Genomic DNA, 22647 nt, shown 5'->3' with positions numbered 1-22647 from the left:
CAAAAGTTTTTTTTTTTTTTTTAAACTTTTTTTTTTTTTTTTTTTTTTTGGCCAACCTAGTGGTTGCTCCTTTGGGTTTTTTTTTATCTATTTATGATAGTCACACACAGAGAGAGAGGGGCAGAGAGAGAAGCAAGCTCCATGCACTGGGAGCCCGACATGGGATTTGATCCTGGGCCTCCAGGATCACGCCCTGAGCCAAAGGCAGGCGCTAAACCGCTGCGCCACCCAGGGATCCCAGAACAAAAGTTTTTTTTACAGAAATGACCAGGCCCAAATTTTATGTCTCTCTACCTACCTATCTAATTTTAGTATTTCTGAATTTAGCTATTGTTCTCCAGTTTTTCTACCTGCCAAATTGACCATTTTGGTAAGACAGTCAGATGCTTCTCCAAACCAAAACACGTTTCATACCAATCAGAGCTCGCTGCAAACAGAATGATACCCATGGCTAAGTAGTAAAACAAACAAAAAAAGTACTATTTCTGTTTACTTAATAAATATAAGAACATATTAATCATGAATTTGGGGAAGATAATTTGGCCAAAAGGAAAGTAACATTTGGAAAATTAATACAAAGAAACTCAAAGTATCATTGGTTCAAAACATTTTCATTGATATCCTAAATTCATGATGCTACTATTGAATTTCTATTTATAACTAAAAAATAGCAATTTTTAATTATTTAATACTCATTCTCAGAGTTTTTCCATTTCCATATGAATAAAAGCTTTCCATGTTATATGCAGTTAAATGTTTGAGTCATTAATAATGCATAAGTACTATAAACCTTTGGTGATTTAAATTTAAGTCCTAATCATCTACTTAATTAACATGTTCTATTTTAGTGCTGATACTGGGAAAGGTTATTGCTAAAAGTTTCAGGCCATACACTCATGAATAAAACAACCCTGGCTTCAGAGAGAGAATAAGAAGCATATTCCAATAATGGAAATGGAAATTTAAAAGATATAACTAAAATGCTGTGGTGCTTTATAAGAGGGAGAGATTGTATTTGATTAAATGGATTAGAAAATAATTCATCAGAAGTGGAAGATGTTATATTCCAATCCCAAGAAAGAAATGATAATTATGTGACATGATAGAGGTGCTATCACTATAATGGCAATCATATTACAAAATACATATGTACCAAATCAACACACTGTACAATTTAAATCTGCACAAAGGGGCAGCCCCGGTGGCGCGGTGGTTTAGCGCCGCCTGCAGCCTTGGGGTGTGATCCTGGAGACCTGGGATCGAGTCCCACATCAGGCTTCCTGTGGAGGGTGTGCTTCTCCCTCTGCCTGTGTCTCTGCCTCTCTCTCTCTCTCTCTCTCTCTCTGTGTCTCTATGAATAAATAAACAACAACAACAAAAATCTGCACAAAGTTATATGTTAAATATACTCCAATTAAAAAAAGAACAGAATAGAATTCATCAAGTAGGGTGTATGTGAGCTGCCTCTAGAGAATGGGAAGAGTCTGAGAGGTGGAGATAAGAGAAACACGCTTAGTTAGAAATAGTGTGAGCAAAGACACATACGTGGGAAGGCACTGTGGCATGTCTACAGCAGAGCATGTAGTATGTTTTGGTCCAGGTATAGAATGTGTAGACTATTGGGAGAGGAGGTGAGAGAGATTAGTTGAGTTTGGTAGACCATGAACTGTAGTCTGTGGCTTTTGACTCTAATTTGATAGGCAACAGGGAGCCATTAAAGGTTTATGAGCAATGGAATGATGTGCTCAGAGCTGTGCTCTATAAAGATCAGTCTGACTGCATTGTTGAAGACAAGTGGGAGCAGAAAGAAAGACTAGTAACTGGACTACTGATTTAATGAGGGCCAGATTGCAGGTGGTATTAGTGCAAACAGAGAAGATGGGATGGGTGTGAGGCACACTGGAAATTAGAATCAAAAGGCTGTAGTCACTGATTAGATGTGAAAAGTGAAAAATCGAAGACTACTTCAACCGTTAAAGCTGATGAACAGGTCAAAGGTATGCCATCGATAGAAACAGGAGCATCAGAAAGAGGAGCTGGTAAGGAGAGGGAAGATAAGAAGTTCACCGTTTGACGTGGTGAGTTGAGATGCCGGTACGATGAAGGCAGACAAATGTACACAGAAAGATAAATGTATTGAATTAATTGTTGGTGAGCCAGTCAAGATTGGAAAGGCAGATATGGGAGCTGGTCTTAAAGACAGACCAGAAGCCAAAGGATGGATGGAATTCCCAATGGTGAGAGTATCTAAGAGAGGAGAGCAGAGAAGTACTGCAAAATGCTGACATTTAGGGCGTTGCAGGGAGAAGAAGAGCCAAAAAGGAGGCAGAAGAAGATTCCAGGGAGGTAAGAGGAGAACTGGCAGAGAACCCGGAGCCAAGGGGCAAGAGCATGGCACCAGCTGGAGAGGGCGAAGACAAGGGTTCAGCGGTACAGATCAGAAAGGAAAGGTAAGAAACGGGTGAAGTTCAGAAAGTCTGTGGTGACTTGCAACATGCAGTTTGGGTGATACTTTAAGTATTACATTTTTGGGGAAAAACTTTGTTCTTTTTTTTTTTTTTTAATGACTTGGCTAGAGAAGAAAATGTCCATCTCTTCAGTTCTGGGTTGACAGAGGCAGCTAGACAGGAGGCTCCAATCAACTCAATCAAATATGATGACTTTGATAGTGGCCCAGTGTGGGCCTGCCAGAGGGAAAAATCTTCACTCTTAAAGGAGGTGACTTGGAATTAGGGGTGGTGTAACACCGGATATGATCTTAAGCATCCTTCATGCAACTAAGTTAAGGACAGTCCTAGGGAGTGGTAGCATTTGGGGAGATTGCCTCACCCTGTAGTCTCTGAAGGAAGGTTTAACATAAAGCTGAGCAAACAGTAAATACCCCTAACACCTCTCTTTTTTGGAAAAGATATGAACTTTTAAATCTTGCAAAACTGAAGCTCTATACCCATTAGACAACAGCTCCCCATTTTTCTCCCCTACTAGCTGTGAATACATTTTTATCTCTCCTAGAAAGGATTCTTACTATTAACCATCATTGCAGGACATCTTTTTAAAACCTTTAAATAAATATTTAAAAATAAACAACCAACGTTTGTCTTTAAAATGATCTAATAACAAAGTATATTATTTCTGTAATGCCCTTTTTTTAAAAAAAAGTGTTTTATCATGAGAAAGACATCAAGTGATATTGCTTTATCTTTCTCCTGATTATCTGACTATTAATGATCTCCTATGGCTTCCCTTTTACCCTCCTGTATGAATAAAATATGCATGTGAAAGATCTGAGAGTTCTTTTAAATGTGAGGATTTGGAGGAATTCCAACTGGGCTACTGTACATGTTTGTGTTTGGAAGTCAGAGGCAAAAAAGAAAATTGGAAGACATGGTGGAAAAGGATAGGTAAAGAAGCAAAGTGGCTTGATATATGAAATCAGTGTAGAGTAAGAGAAAGAGGTACGGAAACTATGGGGAGAGAGAGAAAGAGGGAAAGAAAGAGAAATAGGCAGAGTAGACAGGGGTACCTAGATTAGCTTTTCATTTCCATGGTTTGGGAAACTGAGCTCAAGATTATATATATGAAATACAATACAGTTACATTTCTTGCTATGTCCCAAAATACGAATTGATTTTATCTGTGCCCAAATAATCCTGTCTGATACAGGCCTTTGCTAAAGATGACTTCTTTTATTCATAAGGTAAAAGTGTCATTAATGAATGAAATCAGTCATACCCTTACAGTTGTTCAAATAAGCATTCTCTCCACCCTCTAACCCCAAATGTAATACCATATTCTGTTTTGAAGAGCTACTTCCCCTTACTTTAAACTGCATCATATATCCTGGCTGTATAATGAGTTCTCTGGAGGAGAGAGCATTGTGGGTCTTGTCCTTCTTTTTATTCGGCCAGTAGAGGTGGAAGGATGGATTGCCACAGAATCCTGCTGTCCTCACTGCATTAGGGTAAAAACTCCAATTTTCTTCATGGGAAGTACCTTCTGTTGAGGTAAATTGGAAGCAATATGGCATGTCACTCTCTTGAACTGATTGGTTTACTGTTGAATTACTTAGATGTCCACGCTCTGCCTTTTTGCTTACCCTTTAAAATTGATTTTTATTTAACTGGTATAATAAATAAATCCAAGATGATCAATCAAATTTAGAAAATATTATTTAATGCTAGCATAATGAATACCCAACTTTAAAAAAAGTGTAATTGCCAGTCTGCTTGACTTGCACCATTACAAAACTTTTGACACACTTTTATTTTATTTTTTTATAATAAATTTATTTTTTATTGGTGTTCAATTTGCCAACATACAGAATAACACCCAGTGCTCATCCCGTCAAGTGCCCCCCTCAGTGCCCGTCACCCATTCACCCCCACCCCCCGCCCTCCTCCCCTTCCACCACCCCTAGTTCGTTTCCCAGAGTTAGGAGTCTTTATGTTCTGTCTCCCTTTCTGATATTTCCCACACACTTCTTCTCCCTTCCCTTATATTCCCTTTCACTATTATTTATATTCCCCAAATGAATGAGAACATATAATGTTTGTCCTTGTCCGATTGACTTACTTCACTCAGCATAATACCCTCCAGTTCCATCCACGTTGAAGCAAATGGTGGGTATTTCTGACACACTTTTAAAACAATGCAATGTGTATCTCTGCAGTGCAGAGATTCCTAAAGACACTAAAATTATTTTGGATGTTGAAATTTCAAATTATACTTAGAGCTAGACATCTTATCTTTAACAGAATTTATTAAATTCTCAGCTGACATTTTAACAGTTAATTTTGAAGACTTATAAACCCCTGGTAGAGTAATAGCTAATGCTCATTGAGCAGTGAATATGTGCCAGGTACTCTTTTGAATGCTTTTCACGTAGTAACTCATCTAAAGACATAAGCAGACAAAAGGCTCACAAAAAAGACAGTGGAATGTCTTGTTTCTTACCATCATCAAAAGTATCGACCAGTTGACTAGGATTGATTTCTGCTCCTCCAATCAGTATGTTGTCTAGAGCCCACTGGGCACGCTCTACCCCAGAGACCACAAGTCCATTGCTGATCACAAAAGGCTGCCACCAGCGAAGTCGAGTTGTGTTGGTGAGGGCGTCCTCAGGAAGAAGTATGTAGTCATGTCTAACAGAAATGTATTTCTGGTAGTCCATCTCATGGAGCAAAGTCCAAGTAATTCCTATAGTAACAAATACACCAATATAGTAACATATCTGGAAAAAATGCCATAACGCAACAGTATACTGCAGCTACCTAAGCTTCCCAAAGAAATCTTCAACAAGGAAATGAGGATTGATTTCATTGACTTTAATATAAGTGTTCGCCACTGTTTCAAAACCAGACTAATGGTAATGAGGGGATGGGTAGTTAGAAATATTTGGCCATGAATAAAGACACTGAAGCAAAAATTACATATTTTCTGCTCTTAAAATTTTGTTTTAGACACTGAAGCAAAAATTACATATTTTCTGCTCTTAAAATTTTGTTTTAGATTGGTATGTGCATTATTTTCATAAAGAATAAGATATCCATGTTTTGCATGTTTCTGGATAGGAACTCCTAGTAATTCAAAATTTTAATTTAGCTATTTTAATTCTACACAATTTTTATTTGTTGGACTGATAAGAAGTTTCCCTCTTATCAGCTGATAAGACTGTAGGTGGGAGGTTTAATTACTTAAGGAGATACTTTTGAATACTCTAAAATACTTTAAGTTCATCTATTTTTCTGCTAGTTATTAAAATGATACCTGCTAAACTGTTTTCTAAGGACTTCATGGTATTTTTGGTCTGGTTTTAGCTACTTCAAAATAATGTAACAGAATTTTATTGAAATCGTCTCTGAAAGGGTCATGAATTCAGACTATATTCTTTCACAGTAAAGTTTTCTTAGAGAGTTATTACATACTTGCTCACATAAAAGCTTTTAAAATACTTTAAAATGTTTTAAAAATGATCTTACTTGGAAAACCACATAAAATTTATTTCTTAATTGTATCATTTATTGTCAAGTTTCAGTTAAACACACAGATTTTTTCTTCATTCATTCATTCTTTCTTTCAAGTTTGGAGATTTTTTTTTTTTTTTGAGCTTATTTTGTAATGTGATTTTTCTTTTATCCCCTTGTGGGTAGATTCTGTGTAACACACAAGTTGCCTGTATGGAAGTTTAATGTGTTTAAGATCTATAGCTTTTTCTTTGTGACTTTCCCTATTTTCACTGCAAAGTCAGCAAAGCTTTGCAAAAATTTTTCTGAGGAGCATTGGATGTAAATCGGGAAATCTGCTCTAAGGTGTGGCTTTCACCCCTGAAACGTGCCTCCATCGGTAGAGTAGTCCAACAGCACGCCTTCCTTCCGGCAGATGGGCCGATGGCAGGAGGTCATGTTGTTTTCACTCCCGATGCGCCCCCAGTATTGTAGGAATCTGAACGCAAGCACATATTATCCATCAGAATTGTTAATTAGAACAAATAGTCTACTCAAGTCCTGGATAACAACTTCTTCCATAAATGTGTTCCTTACTTTGGTGCCAATTTGCTATGCTGTGATAAAAATAACAAAAAAATGACTTACTTTGCCCCTCTGAGATCCAAATCTTGAGTAATAGCTTGTCTCACAGTGGATCCCCCAAAATAGAGTGCAGTGTCCTCAGCAAGAATCCCACACTCAGTACAAGTACTTCCACCTTCTAAGGACATCCATAAATCAGGCTTGATTTCTTCACTATCAAAGCGTTCCTTCAGGAAAGTCTGGGAAAAAATAAGTGGGACGTGGTTAAAAATTTCAGATAATTATTATGGAATAGTTTAGACAACATAGGTTCATCTTGGTCTTTAAAAAAATACAACTTATTTCAAATGTTTTATCTCTACAAAACATCTCTACAACGTTCTTTTCCATCATATATTAAGATCATCTAAAGTGATTAAAGAATGTTTAATCATTGGAATTTGAAGTTTAGAAAAAATTTTAAAATAAAACAATTGCAAAAAAAAAAAACCCAAAAAATAAAACAATTGCAAGTTGGCTATTGTAACACTCCTATTTGTGAAGCTACTTAAGCATATATTCTGCTCTAAATATGTATATTTATTTATATTGTGTATAAAAGTACAATTATGATATGAAACATGCACAAAAAATGAAAATTTAAATGAATAAGATAGAATAAAACAGATGTTCTAGCACTTTTTTCCCTAATATTTTTCAGTGGATTGTTTTGTTTTTCCCCAGGAGTGTGTGCCCCTCACTCTGGAGACTACTTTAAGCAACCAGGACCCTTTAGCTTTTAGGACAGTGTGAACTTGGAATGTCTATATGGTCAGGCAGGGACATTTGAAAGCAAAGCTTTTTGTATGAATTCAGAGGAAAATCAACCTTGGAAGTCAGTTTTTACATGTTTATCAGGGTGAAGATTCCGGACACTAAGTATTCAAAATATAGAACATTTTCCCTGGGTCTCTAGTTTATCCTTCCAACTAAGAATGACCAACAAACAGGAATAGTCTATTTTCCAAAGAGGGAGATAAATAAAATTCTAGGCTTCACTATGGCTACATTTTATGCAAAATTATTTCATCCCCTCGCATTATAGTAAACATTTTGATTTTTCTATTAATTTTGTCCATAATACATTATTTCGTCCATAATAGTTTTGCACTGTGTTGAGGCATGATTCTTTTGTTTTTTGTTTTTTAAATGGTAGAAATCATATATCACGAAAACAATTTGTTACAGTTGCAAATTGCAGTAACCATATACAGAAAAACTATACTTTTTCATTTTTTTAGATGAAGTGTCTAGTTGGTATCTTACTGTGTAGTTAAAATGGTTTAAATGGACCCTCTTCAAACACAGAACATAATAATCTCTATAGTCAAGCACAGGTAGTCACGTGTCAATCTTACCTTACCTCACTGATTTTAGCAAATAAATGCAATATTTTTTTAGAGTAGGCTCCATGCTCAGCCTGGAGCCCAACACAGGGCTTGAACTCATGCCCCTGAGATCAAGACCTAAACTGTGATCAAGGTTCGGATGCTCAACCAACTGAGCCACCCAGGCACCTCAGCAAATAAATGCAATTTAAAAATGGAGATTTACACGTAAGAAACATAAGAGTCAGAAGACATGCACTATTAACCATGTAAAATCTCATTGGAAAGGCGTAATCAGAGTTCATAATATACATTTATATAATTTCTTATCGAACTGAGGAATACTAATGAAATTTGAATGCTAATGAAAGAAACTAGAGGTGTGCGTGTGGTTTTTTTTTAAAGATAGACATGATAGACATAGAGAGAGAGAGAGGCAGAGACACAGGCAGAGGGAGAAGCAGGCTCCATGCCGGGAGCCCAACGTGGACTCAATCTCGGGACTCCAGGATCACACCCTGGGCCAAAGGCAGGCGCCAAACCGCTGAGCCACCCAGGAATCCCCTAGAGGTTTTTTAAAGTTAATTCATTATCTATGGCTCAATTTCTCATGTTATAATCTCATTTGATAACAAATAGACCAACAGCTTCAGACACAAGTGTTATTGTTCCAATGTTATTTTTTTAATTTATTAACTCCAAGGTTGTCAGTGTACTATATAAAAAAATGACAGAACAGGTTTTGTTTATAGTTTGCCACTTAAATGTTTGATTTCAGCCATTTGTGCTTTTTGTAGCTTAGTCATTTTTCTGTTATTACAGTGATGAATGCACTATATTTGTTCACAGAAATAGAATGCATATATGGCAAATGTGTTGGACAAGTGTATTTACTTTGCACATTAAATAATGATGTAACAGCTAAAGTTTCCAAGAATGACCTCTATATTCTTAACATACAACCACATTGTAGCAGTCAGCACATCAGAACACTGAATTTTCTGAGCAGAAATTCTGGTAAGGATAATATGGTGATAACGTTATATGGTGACATAATGGAAACTACACTTATCGTGGTGAGCACTGAGTAATGTATAGAAGTGTCCAATCACTATGTTGCATACCTGAACTAAAATAACACTTATGCCAATTATAATTCAATAAAAAGTTCAGGAACTGTTTAGTCATTTTTGAAAGCTTGTTTCTTTGTGATAATGAATCTAGGGTATTTGCTTCATAACATCAGCATCTTCCTTCAAAAGTACATCTACTGAAAAAGTGAAGTAAAGAGACTTAATATTGATTTCCAATTCAGAGTCTGTTTTTAAAAAGCAGAGTATATATGTTCTTTAATCAATACAGCCTGGTTTATTTTATTATTTATTATTATTATTTTTAACAAAGATTTTCTTTATTTATTTGAGAGAGAGTATGAGCATAGGGGAGGGGCAGAGGGAGAGGGAGAAGGAGAAACAGACTCCTCACTGAGTAATGAGCCAGACGCAGGGCTTGATCCCAGGACCCTGAGATCATGACCTAAGCCAAAGTCAGATGCTTAACTTACTGAGCCACACAGGTGCCCCTGGTTTATTTTAAACTGAGTAAATTATACCAGACTTGATCCAAGTATTTTTGTATCTATGAAACCTAAGACATATTCTTTTGCCAATCCAAAGGATTTATTTACTGGGGCCCCCAAAGAGTGCTGTGATAAAGTAGTAGTGTGAGTAAATGCTTCCTTCGGGGCTTTAACATTACCTTCAGAGTGTGAGTCAAATAGCAGTTAGGTCCAGAGTATCCCGGATCACAGATGCACTGTTCCTTTAAGCAATCTCCATGGCCCCTACAGTTGTCCACGCATCCAGGGCCCAGGTAGAAATTATCGATTGCCCACTGCATATCTGAATACTTCTGATAGAACCTTAATCTTACTGGACTGTTGACAAGAAAAAAGCAAAGGAGTGAGAACAAAAGTTAACTTTATTCAGGTCCATTTTCCTATGTGTACATTCAGTACTCAAGGGAAAAAAAAACATTTAAGACACTCTGGCAGGATGCAATGGATAAATAAAAAATATCTTCTGACCATAATTATCTATTCCTAGTAATGGAAGTTTAAAGCCAGTTTCATTTAAATTTTATGATATGTGAACAAATTTGTAAAACAAAATGAAAATTCAGTGGAATCTCTATTTCAAGCAATAGGAACTTTTTCTTTTCTTTTTTAGATTTTATTTATTTATTCATGAGAGACAAAGAGAGAGAGAGGCAGAGACACAGGCAGAGGGAGAATGAGGCTCCCTATGGGGAGCCGGATGCGGGGACTCGATTACAGGACCCCAGGATTACAACCTGAGCCGAAGGCAGACGCTCAACCACTGAGCCACCCAGGTGTCCCAAAAGGAACATTTCAAAACACAAATCTGTAACTATCATAAATGGAGCTGCTTATGAACTGGAGTCCAATGGCTGTGTCACATTTAGACCCATTAACTGCATTTCTGAAATTGCACAGAAGGTGAGCAAATCCTTTGACAGAGACTTGTCAGCACAGCTCTCAGGTGACTGGGAAACAGCAACTTCTGAATCCCCAAAGATAATCAATCTTCTCAGAACAACTCTGCTAATTAGAAAACAATTTTGAGAGAGTTTTTTAAAGGGCAATTTCACTGAGATTTTGATTTCATCATTGCTCTTCTCTGTCTTCAGGGGAAAATACAAACCTCATAATTAACCTTATATAAAAATATGCTGTGCTGTTTTGGTATAATGAGTTCAAAGTTCATGAGGAAACTTTCTGGGGTGATGTAAATGTTCTGTATCTTGTTTCACGTGGTGGTTACATGGGTTACACAATGATAAGAACTCACACTTAATTAAGATGTGTGCATCTTCCTGAATGTAAGTTATATCTCATTATTAAAAAAAAGAGAGAGAGCATGGAAAGGGTAAAATGAAGCAATGACATTGTGGTGGCTACCCAGCATCTATTTCACCCCAGGTGAGTCATATGAGTAATATAACTCGCCTAGCTATTGGTTGAGTCAGGGATGGGCTTTCTTTTGAAAAATTTTTTTAAAAAAGATTTTATATATCCATTTGAGACAGGGAGAGAGAGAGAGAGAGAGAGAGAGAGAGAGAGAGAGAGAGAGAGAGAATGAGCAGGGGGAGAGGAAGAGGAAGAGGAAGGAGAAGTAGACTCTCCAGTGAGCTAGGAACCTGACGTGGGGCTTGATTCCCAGGTCCCCTAGATCATGACCTGAACCAAAGGCAGACACTTAACAATCTGAGCCACCCAGGTGTCCCAGGGATGGGCATTCTTGAGCTAATTTATACCGATGGGATGCAAGGAGGTAGTTGCTCTGACTCTGAAAGAAAAGCAACTCTCTTTCTCTTCCTAGAGAAAGATGCATTCTGCTCCAGTCTTCTGGAAGCCATCTACGTTGATGAGGGCTGAATGTGACACTGATGTGTGGACAGTGCAGTAAGAATCAGACTAAAAGAGAAAGAAGTAACAATGTCTTGGAAGACATTTTTGAGCTTGTGAAATCAACCAATCCTAGAGTCCACTAATCTTTGGATTTTTTTTTCTTATATATATAATACATTTCATTTTTAATTGAGTCCATTTGAATTGGGTTTTCTGTTACCTACAGCGTATCCTGATCTTATTTCCTAGCACGTTAATTGACTAAGCCCTTTAGATTCATTCCAGGAAATAGTGAGTGATCACGTAGTAAATGCTATTTATGGCACACTGGAAAAGCCGAGTGCAAGCACCTTATTTAAGGCCTCTATATGTTCTAGTCATGTACCATAATTCTGTTTCATAAGAAGGTTTGCATTTAGGCAGTCTCTATGGTGGAGGTATGCCTGTCATTTTCTTCAGTGTGTCTTTTCTCCTAATTTTACAGTTAGAGGGAAATCTTTTGAAATTGCTTTAAATTAACTTATCTACAGACTTCTCAGGGAGCAGTTTAATCATCTTGGCTCACCAATGCTCCAGGCTAATTACTTTTCACTGCAGGTGCGGAATGTAATGCTTTGGTAAGAGAAAAATGAAATCTATAAACCACACTTACACAGAAAACATGAAGAATTAGGATTTGTACAAAGAGCATGACCAGTTAGTATTTGCTCCTGGCACCATCTACTGATTGACAAGGCAGTAATATGGAAAGCATGTGATGCATGGTGGACCACAGTCTACAAAGTCCATATGGTAACATAACTTTTCATGTGGCTCTAAGACCATCTCAATTGCTCTGTCCCCATGTTCAGAGACTAAAGCGTGGGAAATGGAAGAGCCTGCTAAGGCCCAAGTCTAAGGATTAAAACTTGAGGGCTCCTCAAGTTAGCTCATCTTGGAAGTCATCAATCAGAGAACCTTTAGAGGTGGGGGGTGGGGTGGGGAAGAGAGCATTTTACTCATAATCACACATAACTTCAGGCTCGACAAATGTCCCTGGTGAACTTCTGGATGCTTGAAACCAGGCTTTATTTTAACTTTTTACTTACTTCCCCACTAAGCTTTCAGGGAGTGGGTAGGTGATCCTTTTCCACCCTTTGGTTGGAAAGAATACAGATGGCTGAGAAACACTTCCAGAACATTTTGGGTCTGCAGGTAAGCACTGGGGGACCAGATAATTCCAGCTCACACCAAAGTCAGTAGAATACTGCACATGAATTTGATTCTGGGCAACTTTTTCAGATACTTTACATCCAACAGAGATCTAAATAAACAGAAAAGAAAGATTGTTAAAGCACTAAAACCATACTACACGTTTCTGCTGCAAGGACTTGGCAACAAGAAAGTTGCTGATCAGTTGATAGATGCTGTACCACATCCATCCCGTATTTTCAGGTTCATTATTTGTCCTGCTGATGGACGGGGGAGTTGACGTGGTTGCCCAAGGTGACAAATTACAGAAAGTGCCAAATATATTGTGCAGGGAGTTTGGAGAGAAGAAGAAACCTGTACTGCTGCCATGGCTGGCCGACTGCCTTGGAAGGCCTGGGCCCACTCTTACAAATTGTTGTTTGTTGTGCTAATGGCCTGGCACTCTATTTGGCAGAATACTCGACCAAGAAGGATTGCTAATAGCTTTTCCAAGTTTACTATTTTGTTGTACAATTTATGACTCTCCATAAATCACTTTCAAATACAAGTAAGATGCAATGAAGTGATAAAAGAAGGTATTTTTTAATAAGGCAAAGCACCCTTTGTTGACGTAGATAGGCATAGTGCAACATTTGTTGTTAATATGGTTGGAGTGAGGCAGACAATAAAATAGTTGACATAAAATAAATTGGTTGACATAAAATCTTGGTCAAAATTGATGTTGGCATTAAGGCTAATCATGCCTTCGTTCTCTAGAATTTTCTTTCTCCAGAAACATTAAAATGCTCGTGTAAAAAAAAAAAAGTAGTTATAAACATAATAGCTTTAATTTTCTCTAAAACGAAGAAATTGGCTAAATCATAAAACGATTTAGATTTATATGATGATTAGTATCCTACATTTTGCTATTTATTCCTGAGCAGAAACAAATTTACTCTTATGAAAGTTTTACCTTGGCATCATTCAGAAGTAAAATCATTTTAATCACTTCTAATCATTAAGATGTCTGTTACCTAAACATTTCATTTTATTTTTCAAAGTATATATTAAGTCAATGGAATGTTGTATGATCTTTGTCTTTATAATTTTTAAAATTTTTATATTCCTAATGTATAGTTATTTATGTAATCAAGATCATAACATTTCACCTTGAATTGCATGATCCAGCCTTCAGTGGGAGTCAGGTCATGGGTCACTGCATACACTTCTCTTCCATCATGGCTACCACAAATCATGACACCATCAGGGGAGTCACAGAATCTTTCTACTGTGCAATCATCATGGAATAGCCAATGCTCATTCACTTAAGCAAACAAAAATTATGGCAAAGTTACTTGAAGCAAATTTTCACTTTAAGCAAGATCTCTTATTATTTTCAGTTAAAATCTCTCTTACATTACACATAATCCACAGGCAAAACACATTATTTTAGGAATATGGATACTAGGACGTTGAGATATACCTACTATTCAATATTGGGAAGTTTACATTTAGAAAAAAGTGTATTGTATGTGTTATAAGTGAAAAACAAAGAAACATGTAGATCAATTTTTAAAAAAATTATTTGTTTAGTTTTAGTAATCTCTGTACCTAACATGGGACTCAAACTTATGACTCCAAGATCAAGATTCACATACTTTTCCAACTGAGCCAGGGAAGTGCCCCTATACCAATTCTTTTCTGATAGATATTTAAGGTTTTAGGCAGGATTTAAAGAGGATAGGGATTTTTAGTAATACGATAGGGAAGTGACTTAGCTACTTTTACTCAAATTCTGGTGGTGTCATTTGGGTAATTAAAAAAAATTGTAATAGTGAAACTCATAGAACCAGAGAGTAGAATAGCAGTTACTAGGGGCTGGAGAAAGGGAGACATGAAGAGATGTCAGTCAAAGGGCATGAAGTTTCAGGAATACAAGGCAAATAATTACAGAGGTCTACTGTGTGACAGAGGGCCTATAGATACCAATACTGTACTGTATTAAAAATTTGCTAAGAAGGTTAAAAAAAGGTGGTGGTGGTGGCTGTGCAAGGAAACTTTAGGAGGAGAATGATATATTAATGACCTTGATTGTGGTGATGGTTTCACGGGTGTATACTCCTCTCCAAACTTATCAAGTTGTATACATTACAGTCAATAGCTTTTTGTATGTCAATTTTACCTCAATGAAGTGACTAAAAACAAGCTTGTGAGAGTCTAAGGAAAACTTAGGCAGCAAGACTGTGACTTGATCAGCAAAGAGTAGTTCCTATTGTCTCTCCTATTTCTTAATCACGCACATTTGAGTGCATGCATGTACATATGCACATGTTGCCCACGATGTCCTTTCTTTTCTGAAAGAGGTGTTTTTAACATTATGATTTTATTCCAGAAAGTTTAGGAATGGAACATATCTGTAAGTTGCATCTAATTCATGATATACTTTGATTTTATAAGCCCAACTTTTCTATGGAAGTTTCCTGGTTAGCTCCAGCATTTAATTGGCAATGAATGGGTAAAGAGAGGCTTGGGGCCACTGTGAGAATCACAGGGGTGGATGGCCTCAGGGGAGTCAGAGGAGACACCAAACAATGCAATTGAAACTCAGCCTTCACCTGTGTTGTGTCCTTTGGCACATCATCATCATTAACATATATAACAGAACAAGCAGTTTATGTCTGGATTCAGATGGCAACCACAATACTATTACATGTTAATTTTAATTCCAATCCCTTCCTGATTCATGGGCTTTGGGGCTACATTTAATCCTGCATCTAGTACCTAAGAGTCAAAGTATACAGAAATTTGATTCCATTAAGAATACCCCACGCCAGTTTATTCCGGGGCACATATTTTATGCTAGAACTCTGCAATGCTGATGAAAGCAGGTTTATGCTAATCAACTACCTCATCATTCTCTTCTGAAATATCAGAATATCAGAAATATCTATTTCTGTAAGTAGTTATTATGGTTTCTAGAAAACCAGTTTTATAATTCTTCAACTGTACATCACCAATCAGGCCTAAAGTAAAAATTGGTATTTTAGGTACTTGAAAAAAATAATCTGTATTTGCTTTTATTCATCCAGAAGCAGTGCTTCAATTATTCTCTGACCATAAACTCACTTACGTAAATTGTTACACACAGGGAAAAATAAATTAATAATTTAGCAAAGTCGTGAACCAGATCTGTGTTAAGTAAATCTTCTTAATAACCTTCAGAAAATGATTTTCAGATAATTATTTCAGATAACACTGAAACAGTTGGTATGAGGTATGTAATTAAACATCACTACTTTGCCTGGGGATACCATGTTTTACATAGTATAACCAGGGATGTGGCATGACAAAGCCACAAACTTGACATAAGACACTGCTTTTAAAAAAGGTGATCAGAATAGTTGCATGAAAAATTAAAATAAAAATTAAAAATGAGGATAGCATGGAGAGATCTTTTCTGGTTCACCGGGGTCACTGCTCTACTTTTAGAAAGAATGAAGAGTAAGAAGCAGGACCTTTGGGTACTCTCTAAAACATGAAATGCCATCACAAAGGCATGTGACATGTAGCAAAACAAGACACTTGTATTTGGATATTAAAACAAATGGCCAGGAAATGCTGGCTTTCTACCCAAAGGAGAAAATAGGAAACACAGAAATGAATAGTTTCTTTTTCTTTTTTTTTTTTTTAGAAATGAATAGTTTCTAACAACAACAAAAAAGGTATTATTATAGAATGCTATTTATTAAAACATTCTTGCTGCTTGAATGAAAGAAAAGGTTTAGTTACAATGTTAACCAGAAGTTTGAGAGAAACAAAAGGGTGAAAGCCATTTTCAAAGTCTCTATGCCATTTGAGAATCTGTAAGAGGCTCCAGCTCTACAATCTCCTCTTTAGAAAAGACCTATGTCTTTTTTCTTAAAGATTTTGTTTATTCATGAAAGACACACAGAGAGAGGCAGAGACATAGGCAGAGGGAGGAGCAGACTCCTTGGGGGGAGCCCGATGGGGGACTCGATCCCAGGACCCCAGGATCATGACCTGAGCCAAAAGCAGACGCTCAACCAATGAGCCACCCAGGGGCTCCTGAAAAGACTGAAATCTAAACTACATTTCTGCTGGGTTTTTATTTCACATTAGTGAAAAATGTACCTGACGTCTTATCCTCCATAAACATGTCAAAGGCAATTCTCCCGACAGGCCCAGCATCTGCGGGGGAGCGCTCATGCTGGGGCACAGGGGCGCTGCTGAAGGTGTCCAGCATGACGGTCCTCTGGTCGGCAGAGCCCGAGATGAGGACATTGTCGATGGCCCAATCGTTCTGATCCAGGCCGTCATGCCTTGGCTGCCACCAGCGGAAGCGAGTAGCAATCTCTTTTGCATCAGGAGGGAGAAGGATATTTACGAATCTATAAGAAAATGATGGTTGGGGGAGAGGAGGAAATCGTGTCAAATGTCTCATGTGAGTAAAAGATTTACAACAAGAAGTAAGATGTTACAAGTCACATGATGGGTGGGGGAGGACAGGAGAGACAACTAAAAATTTTTAAAATTTAATTAAAAATTGGTTTAAAAATTTAATTTTTGAAAACCATACTAAAGTGGCAAGACTTTATGAAGGCCCAGGAGCCCCTAAGTTGGGGAAATGGAATATGAACAAATTCAAGAATTCTGGAACTACTTACTTATACTAACTGGCCCTGGGCAGGCCTTAAAGGGACTTGACAATTTTCTGTTTGCCCAGGTGCATCTCTGGATCTGTAGGCCTAGAGATATGCACTGTGGTAGACATAAAAGCCGAGACTGACTTTTCTTTCTGTCTCCTACAGAGACAAGGTTGGTTTCATCTCTTCCCTTCCCCTGGTACCTCAATTTCATTCTATTCCCATGAGTATCAGCAAATCGCTTAGAATTTGGACACTGGATTGTAGCAGGACATTTGGGCTCTTAGCTTCCCAGTTTTTTGTAATTACTTTATCAGTTGTCTGTGGTTTGACATTGACTTTGTCTTTATCTACCAATCAAGATTGATTCAAATGGATGGATTATAGGCTGCTTTTGGTTGGATTTTCAGTACTTGAATTTTAGATACTTTTTTTGGTCCATGTCCATCATTTTGTGTACCCTAAGACCAAGATGCAATCTGTGTACCAAAAGGTATACAAGGAAAGTTATACTGTGAATCCTAGAACCTTACCTCGATAGGTACTAGCACTTTGGAGATCATCAATGCTTTGGCAAATCATCTTTTCCAAGGTTTATTTCCTCATGCATTTCAATTTCACAGCTCATCTACATCTCTCCTTGCCCCCTTTTTGTAAGATCTTTCTATAACTTATCTGTATTGATTTGGCATGTTTAACATTTTAAAGTGTATTGAGTAATATCAGAAATCTATCTGCTCCTAGAGGGACATCCAATCATACTTCTTTACCCAGAGCAAGGATCTTTATTTTTTTTTTCTTTCCTAAGTTAGTTTCCTTTCTCTGATAAATCCTTGACCACATTTTACAAACCTTTGGAGTGGAAATTTATCTAAGGCTGTTGGAAGTTTAAATAAATTATGACTGCTGTTCCTACTTTGGTCAATTTGTTTCTCCTTCAGAGAACTGAAGTAGATCAGACTTATATCCTAGCTTCCTTCTCTCTGTATAGTATGCTAAGCGTTCAGGAACTCATACTGGAGAGTCTTTATAACTTCCCCCAGAAAGACTGAGGAAATGGTTTACTTGGTATATCTTTGATCTCCTATTAAGAGATGAGCACTTTTTTTTTACACTATTGTACCACTGTGTTCTTCTTAGCTTCTCTGTGGATTCCTTTATTGATGTCCAACTTTAATACAAGCATAGGATTTAAAATGTTTGCTTGTGGCTAGCATTTCCCCAACTGCTATTTTCCTCTTCTTCCTTCATAATAGGAGCCCATCTTTTTGGCGAGGGGAACAGTCACCCAGAGTAAAGACGGGATGTCCAGACTCCCTTGCATCTGGGTGTGTGTGTTTCTGTGATGAAGTTCTGGTTACTGGAATGTGAATGGAAGTATGGGCAACGTTAGGAGAGAGAGAAAAGAGAGAGCGCACACCTTCTTTGCCCACCCTCTCTCCTGCTGGCAGGAATGTGGGAGACCTAGAGTCGCCCTTTTAGTCAGGTGCTGAAGGTGACAAAAGTATTAGGTAGGTAGAAGGAACCTGGGTCTCTAATGCTTGTGGAGCCACTGTAGCAGCCCTGGGCTATTTCCTTCTGGATCTAATTTATAATAAGTGAGAGAGAGAGAGAGAGAGAGAGAGAGAGAGAGAGAGAGAGAAAACCTTTTGTTTAAATTGCTTGGGGTTTTCTATCATTCACAACTGAACGTCTTCTTAACTGATATACTTAATTTAAATAACCATTTACAAGATTTTTAAATCGTTTTTATTTTTAAAGGTTTTATTTATTTATTTGAGAAAGAGCGAGAGAGAGAGCGAGAGAGAGCGAGCAATTAGGTGGAGAGGCAGAGGGAGAAGCAGACTCCTCACTGAATACGGAGCCTGATGCGGGACTCAAACTCAGGACCCTGAGACCACCATCCGAGCCAAAGATGCTTAAATGACTGAGCCACCCAGGCATCCCAATTGTTTTAATTTTACCTAATTTTTAACCTGTGCCTGGTTTGCCATGCACCAAGGGATTATCTATGCTTTGTCTTCCTCTTTGGGTGCTTTTAATTATTCTATGTTTCTTGGTTGGGCTGTTTTCATTCCTCCTTTCCCCTCTCCTCCTGTCCCCTCTGCTCTGCTCTCTCCTCTACTCCAACTTTTTCTTTCTCTCTATCTCTCACTCTCCTCTTCTCTCTTCTCCTCCTTCCCCTTTAACAAATATGCTCTTTTACTTTTAGAAACATTTTAAACTTTTCTCATTGGTCACGTTGATTGCTTTTTGCCCTTTGAGAATATATAAATTTTAAATGACTCATACATTATGTTTATTAAATCCACTGTGAGGGTTTTCAGAGAAGCAATTAAAAAATAGACTCTAGGCTTCTTGAGGATATTTACATTTTCTTGTGTTTATTTCTAAGTCCTCAATTCCCTAAAATGGCATGAACACTATATAAATGAGTGAATAAATAAATAAATACGTTGCCTACCTGTTTCTATTTTCCCAGAATGTTGTTTAAATTAATTACCATTTATTCATTAATTCACATGGGGTTTTGCACTGGGTTTATTCATGCCTGGCATTGTGATAGCATATTTTTATCTTATTCTGGCATTCAAAAACTAGTTGTTCTTAAAATAAAAACTCAAACCAGCTGTTTACCCAGCTCACAAACCTTATCTTTACGTCAGTCTCAGAAGCATCTTTACCAGCGGGTACGTCCAGGTGCCCTGCAGTCCCCACGACTGAAGCTGTCAGACCTCACCAAGCATCTTTGCTCAACATACTCATTATTAAAGATAAAGATATTATTAAAGATAAGATAGGATACAAACCCAGGTTTACTGTACTGATCATAGAAAATTTCCATTAGCAGGTTCCAGGTAATGCCTCCGTTGACAGAATATTCCAGGAGAACACCTTGGTTGCGGTTGTTGGGTGTAATCAGGCATCCGTACATGAAGTAAAATTGGATAAACTCAGCATTAGTGAGGTTCAGATCCACCGTGACCAACAGTCGGCTGCAGCCCTAAGGGAGCAAAGCAGAATCCAACACAACAGTGATAAGCATAATTGCTAGTTCAAGGTTTTCTCTGCCTTCCATCCTTTTCACGTTTCTTTTATAATACAAGTCACACGGTCTTGCAATGCTGGTGTCCTTATCATCTCTCCTGTCATCCTCACTCCCAGCACGGCCTCTGGCACATAGTAGGTACTCAGCAAATATTTGCTAAACCTTGAAATTTCATCATTAGAAACAACTTATGAAGGATGGTGTATTCTAAGGAGATTCCCTCTGTTTTGTCAACATAAGAGCCAAAATTAAAGTAGCTGTTCTTTGTCCTTATTATAATATTTCCAGTTATTCACAGGCGTTTTTAGATTTTTTAAAAGATAGTAGCTATTAAAAAAGTAGCATGTTGAGATGACTATTTTAATATGCAATTTAAAAATGACTACATCTAAGGATTTCATACACTTTAATTATTTAGAGGCAATAGTTGTTATGATTTTTATTTAAACTTTTATAGCTGATTTTAGTGTCATCTATATGAATTTATTAGTGTAGATACGCAGATATTTCTTAGTTGAATACATGCAGAAAACCAGGCCTCTTGGAGCTCTAGCTAAGCTAGGAAGAGTATTGTAAACACTTCATTCTTAGCGTTGAGGGTTATAGAAATCCTATATTGTTACTGTCGGCTAAAATACTGATTATAAATAATATACTTTATTGGCACAAATGCAAATTCTAAGGTAGGAAATGGTAGAGAAATAAAGACCTGACAGTGAATTTGTAATTTTTTAAGAATTAAATTACTTATGAAGGGTATTTAATTATGGTATTGAAGAAATTCTATTTCTATTTTTTTAAAGACTTTATTTATTTATTCACGAGAGACACAGAGAGAGAGAGAGAGAGGCAGAGACACAGGCAGAGGGAGAAGCAGGCTCCATGCAAGGAGCCCAACGTGGGACTCGACCCCAGGTCTCCAGGATCACACCCTGGGCTGAAGGCGGTGCTAAACTGCTGAGTCACCCAAACTGCCCGAAATTCTATTTTTAAACACTTATCTTTGGCAGCAATTAGAATGACCATAACATTTCTCAAAGAAATTAAAAAAATATTTTTTTACTTGAGAGACAGAGAGAGAGAGAGCATGTACAGAGGGAGAGGGAAAAGCAGACTTCCTGCTGAGCAGAGAATGCTATGTGTGACTCGATCCCAGGATCCTGAGATTATGACCTGAGCTGAAGCCAGACACTTAACTGAGTGAGCCACCCAGGTGCTCCCATCAAAGACATTTTCTAACAGTGCTATTGTCATATACAAAATAATTTGCTATAAATAAAAATGTCTAGTCATTATTGACAATTATTCTTTCTTTGAAAATTTATAGAAGGAATTAAGTTCAGGAAACACCAAATCTCACTTTCCTGATTTTTGGTTCCTTAAATCCCAAATCTGTTGCAAGCTCACGAGTTTTCCATTAGAATATCATCCATATGGAAGACCCTCACACCCTGGCAAGTCCTCTCTCTCAGGATGAAAATTCATTTAAGTCTCTTTCAAATCTATATGACGTGTGCTGACACTACTTTGCACAATGAAATGGTCTCAACTGATTTGTGATGGGAAAATGTTGGAAATAATTAGTATTTTCTGATTTGTATAAAGTTGCAAGCTCACATCAGAATTGTGCATTTAGAGCATCTAATTCTGCATTTGGATTTGCCAATTAAACTCTGAAAGAGACTCAACTCTTTTGGGGGAAACTCAGAGGAGACAGAAAAGAATAACCAGCTGCCGCAGACTCACCCCGCTGAAATGCAGAGCCATTCCTGAAGCCACAGCGCCGCACACGGTACTGAGTTTCCCTCCATTCACGGTCAACCAGTTCTGGTTGGATGGCGCTCTATTGAAGTTGTCTTTGAGTTGGGTTGGAAGGGAGATCTCGGGCTCATCACAGTAGAGGCCACCCCACTGCTCATCACAGCTAGGAAAAAGAAAGGAAAAGCCAACATTAAACAAAACCTCCACAATTGTATTCTCAAATTAGTGAAGCCAGCTACTCTTCCTTGTCCACGATGAGGAAAGCTTCCTTATCTTCACAGAGCTCTGCAGCATTCGCCTGCTTTCCTTAACAGTGCTTTAGGTTAGAAGCAATCTGTGAAGTAACTGCCTCTAGGCATCCCTAATGTATGATTTGGGCTTATAGGGAAAGAAGTAACTTCAAAGAATTTACTAGAGCCTTGTCTCCACATGACGCAGCTCTACAAAGCTGAGAAGTAAAAGCTGCCTAACTGAACTGGTAGGTCCTAATAACTTATGAAACTAAGTCTTTTTAAAGCGGCTTTGGGCCAATTAGGAGTCCAAGATGCCATGTTCCAGACAGCAGTGGGTACTTTGGATAACATCTCCCACCCCTGACTGAACGACTGACCTCTCTGTTCAACACAGGAGGAGATATGAATATAGGACTGGAGGCTTTGGGGTCTCAGAGGTCATTCTG

The 22647-nt window shown here is 37.7% G+C and overlaps 1 protein-coding gene across 1 annotated transcript in view; it reads right to left on the bottom strand.

The window, feature by feature from the left end:
- Positions 1-22647, bottom strand: part of RELN (reelin) — a 477996-nt gene that overhangs the window by 21655 nt on the left and 433694 nt on the right. Inside the window, 10 exon segments of the mRNA XM_041722153.1 lie at positions 3821-3996; positions 4954-5196; positions 6335-6441; positions 6591-6766; positions 9653-9830; positions 12413-12627; positions 13664-13818; positions 16647-16903; positions 19969-20162; positions 21954-22131. Coding sequence (XP_041578087.1) covers positions 3821-3996; positions 4954-5196; positions 6335-6441; positions 6591-6766; positions 9653-9830; positions 12413-12627; positions 13664-13818; positions 16647-16903; positions 19969-20162; positions 21954-22131 — 1879 coding nt within the window.

This window comes from Vulpes lagopus, chromosome 11, assembly GCF_018345385.1.
Source record: "Vulpes lagopus strain Blue_001 chromosome 11, ASM1834538v1, whole genome shotgun sequence".
Taxonomy (NCBI): domain Eukaryota; kingdom Metazoa; phylum Chordata; class Mammalia; order Carnivora; family Canidae; genus Vulpes; species Vulpes lagopus.
The sequence above is the reverse complement of the archived record's forward strand: the minus strand, read 5'-3'. Positions and strand labels throughout refer to the sequence as shown.